This window comes from Micromys minutus (assembly GCF_963924665.1).
Source record: "Micromys minutus genome assembly, chromosome: 4".
Classification (NCBI taxonomy): Eukaryota; Metazoa; Chordata; class Mammalia; order Rodentia; family Muridae; genus Micromys; species Micromys minutus.
In genome coordinates this window covers 54343348-54358207 of record NC_137973.1, presented here as the reverse complement: position 1 = coordinate 54358207, position 14860 = coordinate 54343348, and the positions used below count along the sequence as shown (strand labels likewise).

The 14860-nt window shown below is 48.8% G+C and overlaps 1 protein-coding gene across 1 annotated transcript in view; it reads right to left on the bottom strand.

Annotated features, from left to right (window-relative positions):
• Positions 1–13586, bottom strand: part of CNN3 (calponin 3) — a 28219-nt gene extending 14633 nt beyond the window's left edge. The window contains exon 1 of the mRNA XM_080916373.1: positions 13291–13586. Coding sequence (XP_080772499.1) covers positions 13291–13347 — 57 coding nt within the window. The 5' untranslated portion in view covers positions 13348–13586. The remainder of the gene's footprint in view (positions 1–13290) is intronic.
• Positions 13587–14860: the final 1274 nt, after the last annotated feature.

The window sequence follows — 14860 nt, the reverse complement described above, 5'->3', positions numbered from 1 at the left end:
CTCAGTGCCTTTTTACTCAGGTAATGAATGATCCAGAAACCATGGCATGCTTATAAAACTTAAACTGGGAGTCGGAAAAAGCTTACTTTGTGCAATAAGCAAATCATTCAAGATACACCTGAAGCCCTACCCCAAAGGTCTAGAGCTAACAGTGCTTCCTCAGTGAGCTGAGTTAGACTCACGTCGTCTTCGTATAGTGATGTAATTATTGTTTGCCTGAATCACCACAGCCTCAGGTGATACCCATGGAAAAGCGTTACTTACAAAAAACAGGCGTGGAAAGAGGATGTAAACTTTTAAACCATCTGCACTTTCTGTCAGCTAACTTTTCCAAAGCCAAAATCCATTTGCCAAAGGATTATCTAGATCAGTGGTTCTCGACCTTCCTGATGTTGTGACCCTTTAATGCAGTTCCTCATGCTACTTCAGAACTGTAATTACCTGATATGTAACTCCCGTGGGGCTCGTGACCCACAGGTAGAGAACCACTTACAGATATGCCTTTTCCTCATCACCAGGTTATCATCCTGACTGAAACTGGAGGTAGAGTTTAGAATCAAATACAGAATGTTGGGTAGCCATTCCACTGAACCCTGGTTGGATCCCGATACTATAATCAGGATGCATCCTAACAGAGGCTGACAAATTGACATCAGCCTCTAGAAAGATCCAACCGAATGGTAAAAAGATTAAAGAAATCCGATACAGCCAAGCATAGTGACCCATGCTTATATCCCAACACTTAGAGGCAGGAGGATTACATGTTGGAACCTAGCCTGTCTCAATGAATGAATGAATGAATGTTCAACCACTCATACGCAGCCTATTGTGAAAAACTGGGCTAGGAGTGACTAGAGGGGCCTGCAAGTTTATGAGAGGGCCAGCTATAATCAGAACATTAACTGAAAGTTTACAGGAGAGAAAGTCAGTTTATTCTGAGGCACATGGAGGTTCGACTCTGGATGAATACACAGGAGACCCAGGGAAATGGACTAAAAGCCAAAACACCTGTTGGTATCAATTAAGCACAAGCAGAAAGTCTGCAAGAAAGCCAGCTGGAGAAGATCCTCTCCATAATGGGCTCCCTTGTCAATTTGAGAGATCTACAGAGATTTTATTGAAAGAAGGTCCCAGCTGAAGCCCCATTGGATGTCAACGAGGCCGCCTCTCAAATTTGTTCTTTTCTCTGTTCCCAGAGCTGGAACACACCTGCATCTCTTCACAGCACCGTAGCCACCTCCAAAACCTTTGACCTGCACATGGACGGTGCTGAAGTCTATGGGACCTATGTTGGCTCCCACACCTTCTGCAGCTTAGGGATGTGCATTTACAACAAGTTTGCCTCAGAGATGTATCTGTGATCAACTGTGATTTGAGGAAGTTGCAAAAGCTTCATCACAGTCCCAAAAGCAAGGCACTGGAAGCTCCTTGGTGACTGGGACCTCGGAAGCCCTCCTCTCAGGTGCCATTCCGTCACCCATGAGTTCCCATGAGTCACATGGTTCCCTATCTGCTACTGAGCTGGACTAGGACAGGTTGCAGGCAAGTTATGAGCACTTTAGTCAGCCCCAACTATGGGACTCTGCCTGGGGACCTAGATCTGTCAACTCAGACTGTGGGTGCCTTTATTACCATGGTATCGTGTTGTCCATTTGACCGTGACCACCCAACAAACGGCCCAACACAACCAGCTACAGATCCTGACTACTAAACTTTAAAGGCAGGTTACAAGCTGGCCAGGGACTCACACAAATGTACTAAACATGCAAGAAGGCAGTCTCCCTCTATGAAAATTAGAGGACACAAAGTTTCCACTGAATAACAGGATGGAATTTCCCGTTTCCCCCTTTTAAAAAAGCTCCCTTGTGTGCTTCATGAAACCGCATGGGAAGTGACCTTTAGGGAGTGCCTCGAGCCCCGAGTGACAGTGTGCTGTTGACAGGAACATAGCCAGGTGAAACTAGATGAAAAACGAGCGCGTGTGCAAATCGTATGCAGCATGGCTTCTCTGTCCCACGTTACAACCCGAGGACGGCTGCCGGACAGACCGCTCCACTCTAGACCATGCTGGTCGTAGGCTCCGGACCCAAGTACAGCAGAGGACTGCCTGCTGGTCTGGCCTAGGTGCAAGAAGACTGTGCCTAACTCTTGAGAGCCTTGAGGCCCCAGGGAGTAGGGACTGGGGAAGGTGGGGGCATCCTCTTGGAGACAGGGGGAGGAGGAATGGGATGAAGAACTGTGGGAGGGTGGCCTGAAAAGGGGGTAACAACTGGACTGTAGAAAAAGAAAAGCCTCCTTTTGTATATAGCCCTGTTTCACATATCCCTGTTTTCCAGTTCAGTTACAAGCAATAACCCCATCTCTCTATTCAACTGCATATGCCAAACACAGAGCTTCCAGGCTCCTGTGGTTTCTCCTTCAGAGAGCCTAGTACACCCCATCCCAGCTGCTCTTTCTATGTGTCTGTCCTTTCCTCATTCTCACATCAGACCCTGGTCATGGGTCTCAAACCCAAGCTGTGTAAGAACTTGCTAGAGACCTTAGGTTAATAAGCCCTGGCTGTCCTGGACTTGCTTTATCTACCCGGGTGGCCTGGAACTCGGACATCCACCTGCCTCTGCCTCCCAAGTGCTGGGATTAAAGGTCTGTGCCACCATGCCAGGCTCTTTTCTTTTAATATGATAATGTGAAAAATAATAAACCTGGGAGTTGGGGTCACATACCTGCATGCCACCATGACTTGCACAAATATGACGGTGGACAGGATAGATGCATACTGGAGTTCAAGCTTCTTACCACAGCAAAACAGGAAACAAGACTCAGTTTCTTTACGAAACAAAAACAAACAAACAAACACTGGGAGCACAGCTTCCTCTTTCCAGCTAGGATCTGATTAGAGGCTCCAGGACGTCCCTATTAACAGTAAAGACAACTCACACTGTATGTGACTGCCATGCAGTGTGAATACAGCCAAGGGGAACAAAGTCAGTCCTCATGAACTGTAGTGTCAGTGTTCTTGTCCCAGGACAAAGGTCTCCCAGAGGTGATGTGACAGACACACAGGCTCAGAAAAGGAAATCCGACTTCCCCTCTCCTCCAGGACAAGGGCCAGAGAGGAATGGGTGGAGGAAAAAAGTCCCCAGACAGCAGAGTTCCAGCAGGCTCAGCTGAGCCAAGCAGCTGAGTGCAGTGTATTCCACACACAGTGACACCCCATTCCACATAAGAACACAACTGGTTAAAGAGAGGTCCAGCACACATCACTTCTGTCTTAGGGTCCTCCACTTTCTTCCCACTCTGTCCCCAGCCCCTCTCTCACTAGCCGTCCGATAAGCACAGGCTCCTATGTTAACAGAAACAAGCAAACCACTGAGCAGCAATGATGCTGACCTCGAATACAGAGCTGTGTGTGTCTTTTATGTCCAGCCCTTTCGCTCCTACTCGCTGAAGAAAAACGCTCCACCTGCCCAGTCTCTCAAAAGGCTAGCAGCAAGTGCTCAGCAGCCCAATCTAGGCGTTTCCAGCCCTCCTCCTGCACGAGGCCAGCCTTCCTGCATCTCTCCTCCTCTGCATCTTGTCATAGGACCCTGGCTGTCCGGCCCTCTCCAAGCTCAGCGTCTTTCTCTTTGTCCTTTAACTAAAGCAGCTCTGTGCACTGTTGGGGTATCTGCACTCGTGCCAAACTTCCTTCCTCTGCAGCAAACGGGAGATCCTGATGGCTCTCACATCCCAGGGCAGCTGAGAACATTCATGAGCACCGCAGGAGCTCCCTAAAAGTCCCCCTTTTTCCCCTAGACTTTGTTGGCCATTCCCATCAAGACACTGGAAGACTTCACATTCAGCAGCTGTCCCTCTGTATCCTCAGGGACTAAATCCAGGGCATTCCTTCCCCACCATAAATATCAAAATACCCATTGCTCAGGCCCCTTGCATAAAATGGCATTTTAAATATTACATGCAAGCATTCTATCACATTCCTCTGTGACTTTTCAAATGTGTAGAACTGGAGATGGCACACAGAGCCTCCTGCCTGCTAATTAGGCACTCTACCATCGTTACACCTCCAGCCCCCTACCATAGATTGAAAATCATCCTTAGATCACTTATATTGCCTAATAGGAGTGAAAATGCTTCATAAATGGTTGCTTTACTATGGGACCATTCTGATGCCACCTATTAATTTGAGAAGTCAGAAATTATTACTTATCAAATCATTTCAAAGTGTCCTCACCCCTGCCCACTTTGGGTCCCCAAGCCCGAAAGGGTGAATAGCAAAACCTGGATTACAGATGTTGGTGACTCACCATATAGTAATAAAAAATTAAATTGTGTGCCTCGAACCTCAGCAAGCTACTCACATAGCTTTGGTTGCTGCTTGTCTGGCTGTATTTCTTTTGAGCTTTATTTAGGTATTTAGAGTGTGTGTGTGTGTGTGTGTGTGTGTGTGTGTGTGTGTGTGTGTGTGTGCGCGCGCGCGCACGTGTACACAGTAACCAGAGGAAAGGGCATCGGGTGTCCTCCTGTCACTCGCCACCTACTCCTTTGAGACAGCGTCTCTGCCTGAGCCTGGCTTGCCTCAGCATGCCAGAGATCCGTCTGCCTCTGCCTTCCTAGGGTTACAGTCAGGGATTGCCACATGGGACTCAGACCCAGACTTCAGGGCTGTCCAGCAAGTGCTCTTTACTAGCGAACCAGCTTTCCAGCCCGCTGACTGGCTTTTTGGGACAGGCTCCTATGTTAGCTCAGACTGGCCTTGAACCTTACTATGTGGAGAGCCTTGAATCCTTCATCCTCCACCTTCCAAATACCGTTTGGTTTTTGGTTTCTGTTTTGATTTTTTTTGCTTTGTTTGTCAGTTGATTTTTTTTTAGAAAGTGACCTTTCCCAATTTCACACCAGCAAATAGGAATATAAAGCGATTAAAAAAAAAAAAAAACCTGAAAACTGCTTAGTACTTAATACACAGATGAATACTGTGTCCATAGCTACATGCTTTCCCACAGAGGCATCTTTAAATGAACTTTCCCAGTATGGAAGCAGGGAAGGAATCACGGAAGCCCAGAGTTCAGTCTCCCGAGTGACCCTGGGGGTGAGGTGTCTCGGAGATGAGCAGGGAGACAGGGTCTTTCACTACTTTGCTCTTACAGCTTGGCACAGTTCCCACGCCTCACAATCTTTGCATTCATCCATCAAAGATGAAAGAGTCAGAGAGCTTCTCATCAGCAAGGAAGAAAGCAGAGGACACAGCCAAAGACGGTGCCAAACAGGAATCCAGCCCCCATCTGCCCCAGAGTCTAAGCCTTTCTGACCTCCCCAACTCCCCCATCCAGGTCATAGCAAGTCCATCTCAAAGTAGCAAGAGGAGAGGGTAGGGTATGCCTGGACTCCCACGCCACTGCGGAGTGGAGGAAAGGGAACTGCTTGGGCCTAGGAATTGAAGAAATGAATCTGGGCAATAGAGAAACCCATCCACCTCAAAAAAAAAAAAAAAAAAAAAAAAAAGAAAGAAAGAAAAAGAAAAAGCAGTAGCCACTATCCCTGTCTCCCAGTGTCACTGTGTCACGCTGATACACCAGAGCCTGCTGCCAGCTAAGAGCTCTGCTTCCAACAGCCTGGGGAGTCTGAAGTCTCCAGGGGCAGTGCCAGCACGGTTCAAAAGTTCACACAAAGATACTTCGCAAAGACATCTCAGATAAAAAACTGTTCTTCTAGCCACTCTGGAAAATAGCCCCTTGCTGTGGGTGTGGGTATTTTGAATGGTACTAGATAGTCAACTACAGAAACACATCTAAAACAGAGTCACTGGCCACTGAGGAAAAGAAAAAAGAAAAAGAAAAAGAAAAGAAAAAGAAAAAGAAAGAAAAACAGGACCAAGCCAGGAAAGGAAGAAAAAACTAGAGATGAAAATCTAGAGAGCAAGATATTTGTCTGGGTGCATTTGGCCGGGTGGGCAACATGAGGGCTCGTTCCTAACACAGCATCCAGGCTCTCTGCAGAAACAGAAGGAAAACCCACAGCAAATGTCCAGGCCCACAACCTCCTCACAACCTCCTGAAGGATGCAGTCTGGCTGCTAATGGCCCCAGACCCTGACAAGCTTATGAGGTTCATGTACAATTTCTACACATGAGCCACGTAAAATAACTGTTGTTGCTTTTCCTTTGGGGACTATACATATGTGTGGAAGAGAGAGGACACCTTGGGGTGTCATTCCTCGAGCATCATCTACCCCCAGTCCCCCAAGAGGGTCTCTCACTGCCCTGAGACATGCTAAGTAGGCAAAGCTCACTGGGCAGTGAGCTCCAGAGATCTATCTGCCCGTCTCTGCTTCCTTAGTGCTGGGATTGCAAGCACATGCTAACATAACCTAGTTGTTTATGCTTTCCCGTGGGTGGGATCGAACTTGGGTCCTCGTGGCAAGCACCGAATTATCTCCCCTCACCCCCACTTTTTAAAGACAAGGTCTCTCACATGTCTCATGCTGTCCTCGAACTCACCGTACAGCCAAGGATGGCTTTGAACTCTTGATCTTCCTGCCTGCGCCTCCCAAGTGCTAGGATTACAGGCTCGTGTGACCATGCTGAGTTTAGACAGTGCTATGACTGAACCCAGGGCTTTGTGTATTCCAGGCAAGCAGCCTACCACCTGATCTATGTACAGCCTTTGGCTTGCTGTTGCTTCCTAAGTAGAATCATATGTTTGAATTAACCAACAGTAAGAGAGTTGCTACACATGGTATTAATTATTTTTCTCGGATTTCCTCCCACATGAAGCAAAAAGAGAGGGAGAAGAGTACAGCAATGAGGCTCATACTCTACCCACTGGCTGAGGCTGGGTGTAAGGAGCAAGAAGGGCTGGGAAGCTGGGATTTTTAAAAAAAGGCAGATCTGAGAGGAAGAGAAGAAAGGGTCTCTTCTTGCTGAATTCTTGCTCCCAGTTCTCTGGCCTTCGCACTGTAGATGCTCCACCCAAGAGGCACACACACTCCCCACAGCTTCCCAATTTCTGCTCAGAAGGGTGATACACAGAGAAGCTCTCCCCTTACCTCACAGGGGAAACTGGGCCAGAAAGGAGCAGAGGTCTTAGGTCCTCTGGGGGGAATACATCATCAAGATGCTACAGGGAGTTCTGGACAAAGATCCAGAAACCCATCACATTTCTGATGAAAAAGGGAAACAGGATGCTTGGCATTTCGGCCCCCTTTCCTACCAGAAGCCTCAGATACAAATGAAAGCTCAGCTTTTGGAGACAGTATCAACATCTACAAGACAAATACAGCCCAGAAGCCAGGACTGAACCTAAGCAGCCAGTAAAATGTTTGCCTAGTCAGCAAAATGACCACCATCTGTACTGTGTGAGCTTTGGGCTCCAGGCATTATTCTGAACACTTGACATGAGGGATCCTGGTCAGAGACTTCCCCCACCAACCGTGTAATGCTCAGGGTTACGTCTAAGTCACCTGCCCAAAGTCCAGATCTTGAACGGGATTCAAACCCAGGGGCCCATTCTTCACTGACAGCTTCATCACGCTCTGACAGGAACCAGAGATGATGGTCCCAGGAGGCCTCTCAGTGCTCAGAAATTCATTTATTAAATTTGCAAAATATATTTATATATTACCATAAGTGAGTCCCCACAACCAATCTGGGTGTACTCCCCTTCCCAAAAAAACTGAGGAAACAAGAAGACAAACATTAACAGTTAAGAGCCCACGTACGGCTGAGTTTAGAGCCAGAGACAACCAATGTACACCGTATATGGCTAAAGTCAGGAACATGGGACCTGCCCCACAGTAAGGACAAGCTTCCCACAGTCACAAACTCTCCCTGAAAAGGAAGTTAAGATGGATACAATGAGAGGGAAACAAAGCCTAAAGTCACCCAATTGTGTGTACATTAAAAGAGAAAAATATAAGATTAACTACAAATGCAGTAAATGGAGTGTAGAGAAAAATCTCATTAAACCTACATGCCGGCAAAACACCCACACAAAAGACAGCAAGAAACTCCTTAGTCCTCGTCCTCATCTGGAAGGTAAACAATCATAGAGGATGGGCGGACAGACAGACAGACAGACAGACAGACGGACACACACAAGTACTGGAAGCACTAGCAATATTTTTACTGGTCAGCCTATTTCTGAAATTTAAAATGCAGGTAGAAGCTGACAGTATAATGTTCCCAGACTGTAAGGATGATAAAGTGTTCCAGAGTAGGTGTGGTACCTCTCCTATCCTTACAACTTGCATCTTTATGTTTTGGTCAAGATGAGGGGCTGAGAGTGAAGAAACACACACTGGCAGACAAACCTCAACAATTAGTTCTGTCCAGCAGCAAAGGCCCTGTCCTGACTGAAGAGTCAGTCTGTCCCACCTCTGGGAGGTAGCACTGGAGACCACCTGTCAAAGGGGACCTGAAAGAGGGGATTCTCCACCATTTCCCTCTGACTGGGAGTTCAAGAAAGTTTTCCCAAGGAGATAATCCCCAAATGAGCAACAAAGATGGAATTATCTTAGTGGTTGAGTTTTTTGTGTATACACAGAACAAGTGCTTTACAAAACAAAACTGGCCAGGGTGAGGTCACACTTCTTTATGAAGTACCAGCCCTTGAGAGGCAGAGGCAGGTGGATCTCAGTGAGTTTCAGGCCTTCATAGTCAGACCCTGGCTCAACAAACTGACAAAATAAAAACATCTAAACCCTTCAAAAACATCAGACCTGCACAACAGCATTCTCTTACAAGGGAAAGTTACTCAGAGGGGCTGATTTCCAGCAAAATCTATTCCTGATACATTCATTAAATTGATAAATATTTACTACAACCTGCAAGATATATTTCCATTAAAAAGTTTTGTTTTGTTTGTTTTCAAGACATGGTTTCTCTGTGTAGCCTTGACTGTCTGGAACTATTTCTGTAGACCAGACTGGCCTCCAACTCACGGTGATCCTCCTGTCTCTGCCTTCAAAGGCAGTAAGCCGCCACCACCACACAGCTCTCATTTCTTGTGAGAATTTTATTTAATTTCACAGCAACTTCAAAATATTATCCTTCAAATAACACCTAATGCGGATCTTGAGAACTATCCCTGAAAAAGACCCAGATCTTAATCTCTGATGGAAAGAAACAGTAACAAAGTTTTCTTATGAGAAATTTTAACTTCAGTGCATTAAGGGAAACCAACAACAAAAAGCTCAGCCCAGCTACACATGGTTTACTGTGATTCTGGTGTGCCACCAGACATGGTTTACCATTATTCTTTTCCTTTTTTGATTTTTACATAGCTATGGCTGTCCACAAACTCACAGAAATCCACCTGTCCCTGCCTCTCAGGTGCGGGAGTAAAGATGTGACATAATACTAGAGTCACCTGGGAGACAGTCTGATCCGGGCCAACCTGAAAAGCAGCTGTTTGTTCAAAAGGCACAGGACAGGCAGCAAGGCTGTCTTGGTTCCCATTTTACTAAAATGTCTGTTTGGTTTACTTTTAAGTGACTTAAAAATTTGGTAGTGAGTCTTCCGAAGTGGCTTTTAGCTGTTTGGGAATACCACTGGGTGGTCAAGAAGATTCTTCAAGTAGCTGCTTTGCTGAAACCAGGCTTTCTGGTGGGAACAGAAGACCGTGAGAATAGCACACATTCCAATCTCACGTTCCAATCTCATTCTTTCTTAACACTCAGCCTCCACCAAGAGAGCACACAGAGGTAAACTACTGGGGGCACCACACCCTTCCCAATCCAGCAGGTTTCCTCCACGACTCAGAGAGCTGTATGGTCCCAGACATCCGCCCCAGGCCAGCTTTACTGGCTCCAACATTTTGTTGAGATCCAACTGTCTCCAACGGGAAACGTTGCCCTTCCTTAGAGGATCTGTTGGTTTTATTGTGTTTTCAGTTTCTCTTTTTTTCCCCCCTTCTAGCCCTCAAAGAGCCAGTTCAACCCGGACAGCATCACTTAGGAGAGAATCCATCCTCCCTCAGGGGACCACTTCTACCCCCAGGGCCCCATTTGGATTCAATGTAGATCACTGGCACTGGTCCTTTTATTGTTTCTTTCTTTTGTTGTTATTTAAAGACAGGCCAGTTATGGTGTGTGCACATCTGTAATCCCAGCTCTCAAACAGGAGGCGAAGGCAGGAATAGGAGTTCCAAATCATTCCTGGCAAGTGAATTCAAGATCAACCTTAACTCCATGGCACCGGGTCTCAAAAAACCAAAGCAGAAACAGTCTGTTTACAAGGCAGACTAAGGAGTCTTTTTTTTTTTTAAAGCCAGATTTCCACATTTTCTTGCTCCCCACCCCCATCTTTTTAAAGAAGTCTGCATATTTCTGCTATGCACTGGCAGCTCACCAAATAAATGTTATTTTTCAAAGACACACTGCCCAGGAATTTTACTGATTCGAAGCATTTAAGATCAAAGACTCCTTCGAAGCATTGGTGGACAGCTTTCACTACTAACTTATAAGATCAATGCTTTGTGATACAAAGTGAATACTTGAGAGAGCTGGACAATCAACTCAAGAAAGAAAACAGCCAGCAAGCCCCTCTTACTAAGAGCTGAAGCTCAAGACAGTCCGCTCCACCATGACAGAGTATTTCAGGAAAGATATTTCCTTCCATTTTATCAATGAGGACTCCAACAGACAGCCCACATCATCGGGGAAGCAGGAACTGGCCAAGGGGCCTAGAATTTACATCTGCTGAACTCTTCACTCCCCATTACCTCCTCAAGACTCAAATGATATTTTAAGAAACAAAATTAGGGGGACTGGAGCTACAGTTAAATGCCTAAGAGGTACTGGTTGCTCTTGCTTCGGAGAACCTAGGTTAGACGCCCCCCAGGACCCACTTGGTAGCTCAAATCATCAACTCCATTTCCAGGAGATTCAAAGCCTTCTCCTGGCCTTCACAGGCACTGTAGGCACTTGGTACACATACATACATGCAAACAAAACACCCATACACATAAAATGATAAAACAAAATTCTGCTATTTAATCAAGTCATAAACTATACATGAAAAAAGCAGGTGTGACCGTGAAGAGGCAATGTCAAAGTCGTGTTTCCATATGTCCGATCTTGTTGACCAAGTCAGTCCTACACTCTTGGCCAAAAACCAACATCTCATTCAAACATGCAGATTTGGTTTTGGAGCCCAGAAGTGATAAATATCATTACAGGAATCATTACAATGTCAAGTAGTAACAGGTGGATGACAGAAATAGGGGATGGGCAGGGGCAGGGCAGACAACCGGTCATGCGGTTGAACATATCTAAGTACTTAACTAAGACACTGCTTGTTGAAATTCTTCGAATACTCCAAGTTTCTCCTGGGACCCTGGGCCAGGCACACCCTAAGGAGAAAAGATGCTGGAGTCCCAGGGTTGCTCCCACCTCAGAGCACCACTTCCGGGGAGATCAAAAAAAATTTTTTTTTTATGAAAGGGTCCGGGATGACAGCCCTATATAAATTAAAGGGGTTCTTTGTTTTGTTTAAATGGGCTTGGTCTTTAATCCCTACGGCATTTACAACATTCCAAAGTTTCCAAAAAACCTGAGGATTTACAGTTTCCAAGTCTTACAGTACAGTGATTCAGCCGAGTCTCTGCATTTCCTGGAGTTGGCTCAACAAGGGGAGAAACTATTACTCCAGTCAGCAAAAAGAAAGCCAGCTTGGATACCAAGAACCAGGAAAAGTCAAGTCACTAGTAGGGCTGCCAAAGTCACCAGTCCCTCATTTACAATACAAAGGTAAAGAGATTAAGTGGTCCTCAGAATCCCAGAGGAATTGTAAATCAAGCGCCAAACGGCGCCAGGGCACAAACCACCCAGTTCTCACAGGACACCGCCCTCGACTTCCTAAAGCTAGAGCTATAAACTTGGAAGGACCGCTATCTTGCAACGAAGTTTTCGGTTGGTCAGTGATGTCGTCCAAACTTTTCTACCTCTTTAGCAAAACTTTTAAACAGACAAAAAACATTTTTAAAAGGTTGAAACCCCAAAGATTACAATTTTTAAAGCACAGAAAAAAATTAGTCCCTTGCTTCAAAGGCTGTTTAGAATCTTCTAGATGAACTACAAAGGGGTGCGCTAGATACAACATCGGGAAAGAATAAACCACTCTTGCTTGGGTCTGACAACGGTGCGCTTCATTACTTCTGTGCAATTCCCTTCACACCCCAGACACCCGCAACTCTAGGGGTGTTCACTGGCCTGATGATGCCCTAGTATTCTACCGGAGGTGGGACAGCGTGGTGACAATCCTGACATGCTTCGGCTCCCGGGAGGCTAAGGGGAATTAAACCACAGCAGCCCTCCTTTGTGGGGCTTTGGCCGGAACAGCAAAAGGGAGACAATGAGCGGTCTGTGCGCAGTTCCACGCCGATTGGCTGGTCACCCCCACTCCCCGAAACCCCTGATGTCATGGACTTGGAATGCAGGCAGGGAGGAAGGAAGGAGAGGATTTGGGGAGGGGGATGCCTCTCATCTCTTCCCAGGCCAAAAGTCTGAAAGATAAACCCTGATGCATTCTTGAGATGAGTACTCGGAAAAGCAGAGTAGCCAGATTCCAATCACTCCAAAAGTGCAACCCGCCACAGCAAATAACCCCGAACAAAAGCGACCCTGCCGAGATATCCTGACAATTCAACACGCCGCAAACTTCTCCGGATTACATTTCTAAGTCTCCCATCTACAGCTGATCCGGCTCGCAGGCTGCGCGTTTCAGGCTTTGTCTGGGTTTCCCTCACCAGCGGCTGTTGCATCAAGACGCCGCCGGCAGGCTCCCTTTCCGCCCGCGGGTCCCAGGGGTCGGCGGGACACTCTGCGTCCCCTCCCATGGAGGAGGAAAGGAACAATGAGGGGCCCGGTTTGGCCACGTAACCGCCCAACTTCGCTTGTGGGAGGAGGGGGCCAGGATGGGATGGGAGGAGACGCAGGGTCCCAAGGCAGCCCCGGCCCGGGCGGATGGCGGGGGCGGCAACTCCCGGAGACCCAGCCGCGAGGCAGGGCCCCGCCTAAGGGCCACAGGCCACTCCGGAGCGCCCCCTTCCCGGAGGGACGCATCCTACAGCCTTCGAGCGGGCCCCGCGGCGCTGCGGGGACTCCAGGCGTCCGAGAGCCCACAACCCGCCGGGGCCGGGGCCGGGGCGCGGGAACAAAGCCAGGGACAGCGCGTGCGAGCCGGCTCCGCGAGCAGGCGAGCATCTATCTCTCCCGTAGCCACGACGTCTCCCCGCGGCTGCTCGCGACCCTCCCCCACGCCCCGGCAGACCCCTAGCCCGCCCGCGCGCGTACCTTGTTCTTGACCTCGGCGGAGAGCCCGTAGGAAGGGCCCTTGTTGAAGTGGGTCATGGCTGTTCGAACGACGGGAGGGGGCTGCGCTCGGACTCTGGGGGTCAGTCACCCTCGGTGTCCCTGCTCTTAGCCCCAGCGACGGGCGCGCGGGTGGTGCACGAGCTCGCTCCTCTGCGCGGCGCCGGAGAAGCCGGAACGCGGCAGACAGACGTCGATGATGCTTCGAGGTTCGCTCGGCGAGTCCCGCGGAGGCTCCGGATCGCTCTGGAGAGGGACCCGCTGCCCTGCTCGCTCCGCGGCTCTGCACGCTCTGCCCCCAGCCTGGTCCCCACCCCCCGCACCCGGGCCTCCAGGAATTGGCCGGCGAGCCCGACCAATGGAGCGCCGCCTCCTCCCCTCGCCAGCTCCGGGGCTCCCCGGCCAATGGCAGCGCGGAGGACGCGACGCTCCCTCCCGCGGGTCCCAGCCCCCGGCCCCGCCCTCACGCCACCGAGGACCTCAGCGCCCCTCCTCCCGGCTGGTCAGCGGGCTGTGGCCGCCCCGCCCCGGCGCCTAGGGGCTTCCCAGCCGCCTTGCTTCTCAGCAACTCCCAGGCATCCGTGGCTCTCCGACGGTGGAGGGGACAGGAAGCTCTCCGGGATGGCCCGTCGCTGGCCGGCCACTCCATCCGTCTTCTCCCGGGCTATAGCGCGCCCAGATGTCTCGCTGGAAACCCCGAAGGCAGCCTCCGAGCCCACGTGCCAGGCCCGGGGAGGCCTGCATCGACACCTGCCAGGTCTCCCTCCCCACTGTCCCTCCCCGGACCCCTCCCCGCGCAGCTGCGCCACCAGTGGGTCTGACCTCCGCCTCGGTCTACGTTCTTTGGCAAAATCCTGCTCGTTCTGTCTAAACTTTAAATGCAGAACGGAAGAAATTGGGAAAGTACAGTGGCAGAGCCTAGTTTAAGGGTGGGCGTGAGGGGCTTTTTAGGTCTTTTTCTGGGTCCACACCAGTTTCCCTCTGCAAGTATCTTCACCAGGTTCAGCCAGCCCAAACGTTTAGGTGGCTCGTTTGTTTTTAATTAGAGGAATGCCTTGGCTGAGACGTCTACCTGCTTTTGTTTGTTTTTTAATCGGGAATCTCTTTGAATCAGCACTCTGTATTCTTTCCCGGTCCCTTTCCTTTCTTCTGATCTCAAAGGCAAACTGATAAAGGTGAGAACAGAGCGTTGTCCCCTGCCCGTGTTCCTGGCTCTACACTGGACTGTATGTCTTTGAAAGGCTAGCTCATTTACTTTCCCAAAACTTACTCGGTAGACTTCATATCCGTTTTGGGGGTTTGAAGGCTTCAGCTGAGATTCCTGATCTGACCTCCATCACTGCCTCCGGAGTGTCACCTTGGTGTCTTCAGGCACACCTAGGACAGGTTTCAGTCCTCAGAGTTTTGTGTCCTCTGAGTATGTCGGTTTATGTTTCCCAGAATACAAGCTGACATTCCAGAAGAAAGACTACAGAACCGGGGGCGGCTGCCAGCATAAAAAGAGAAGCCCAAATAGCCCAAATTGACCCTTTCTGGGATAGAAATAAGGGAG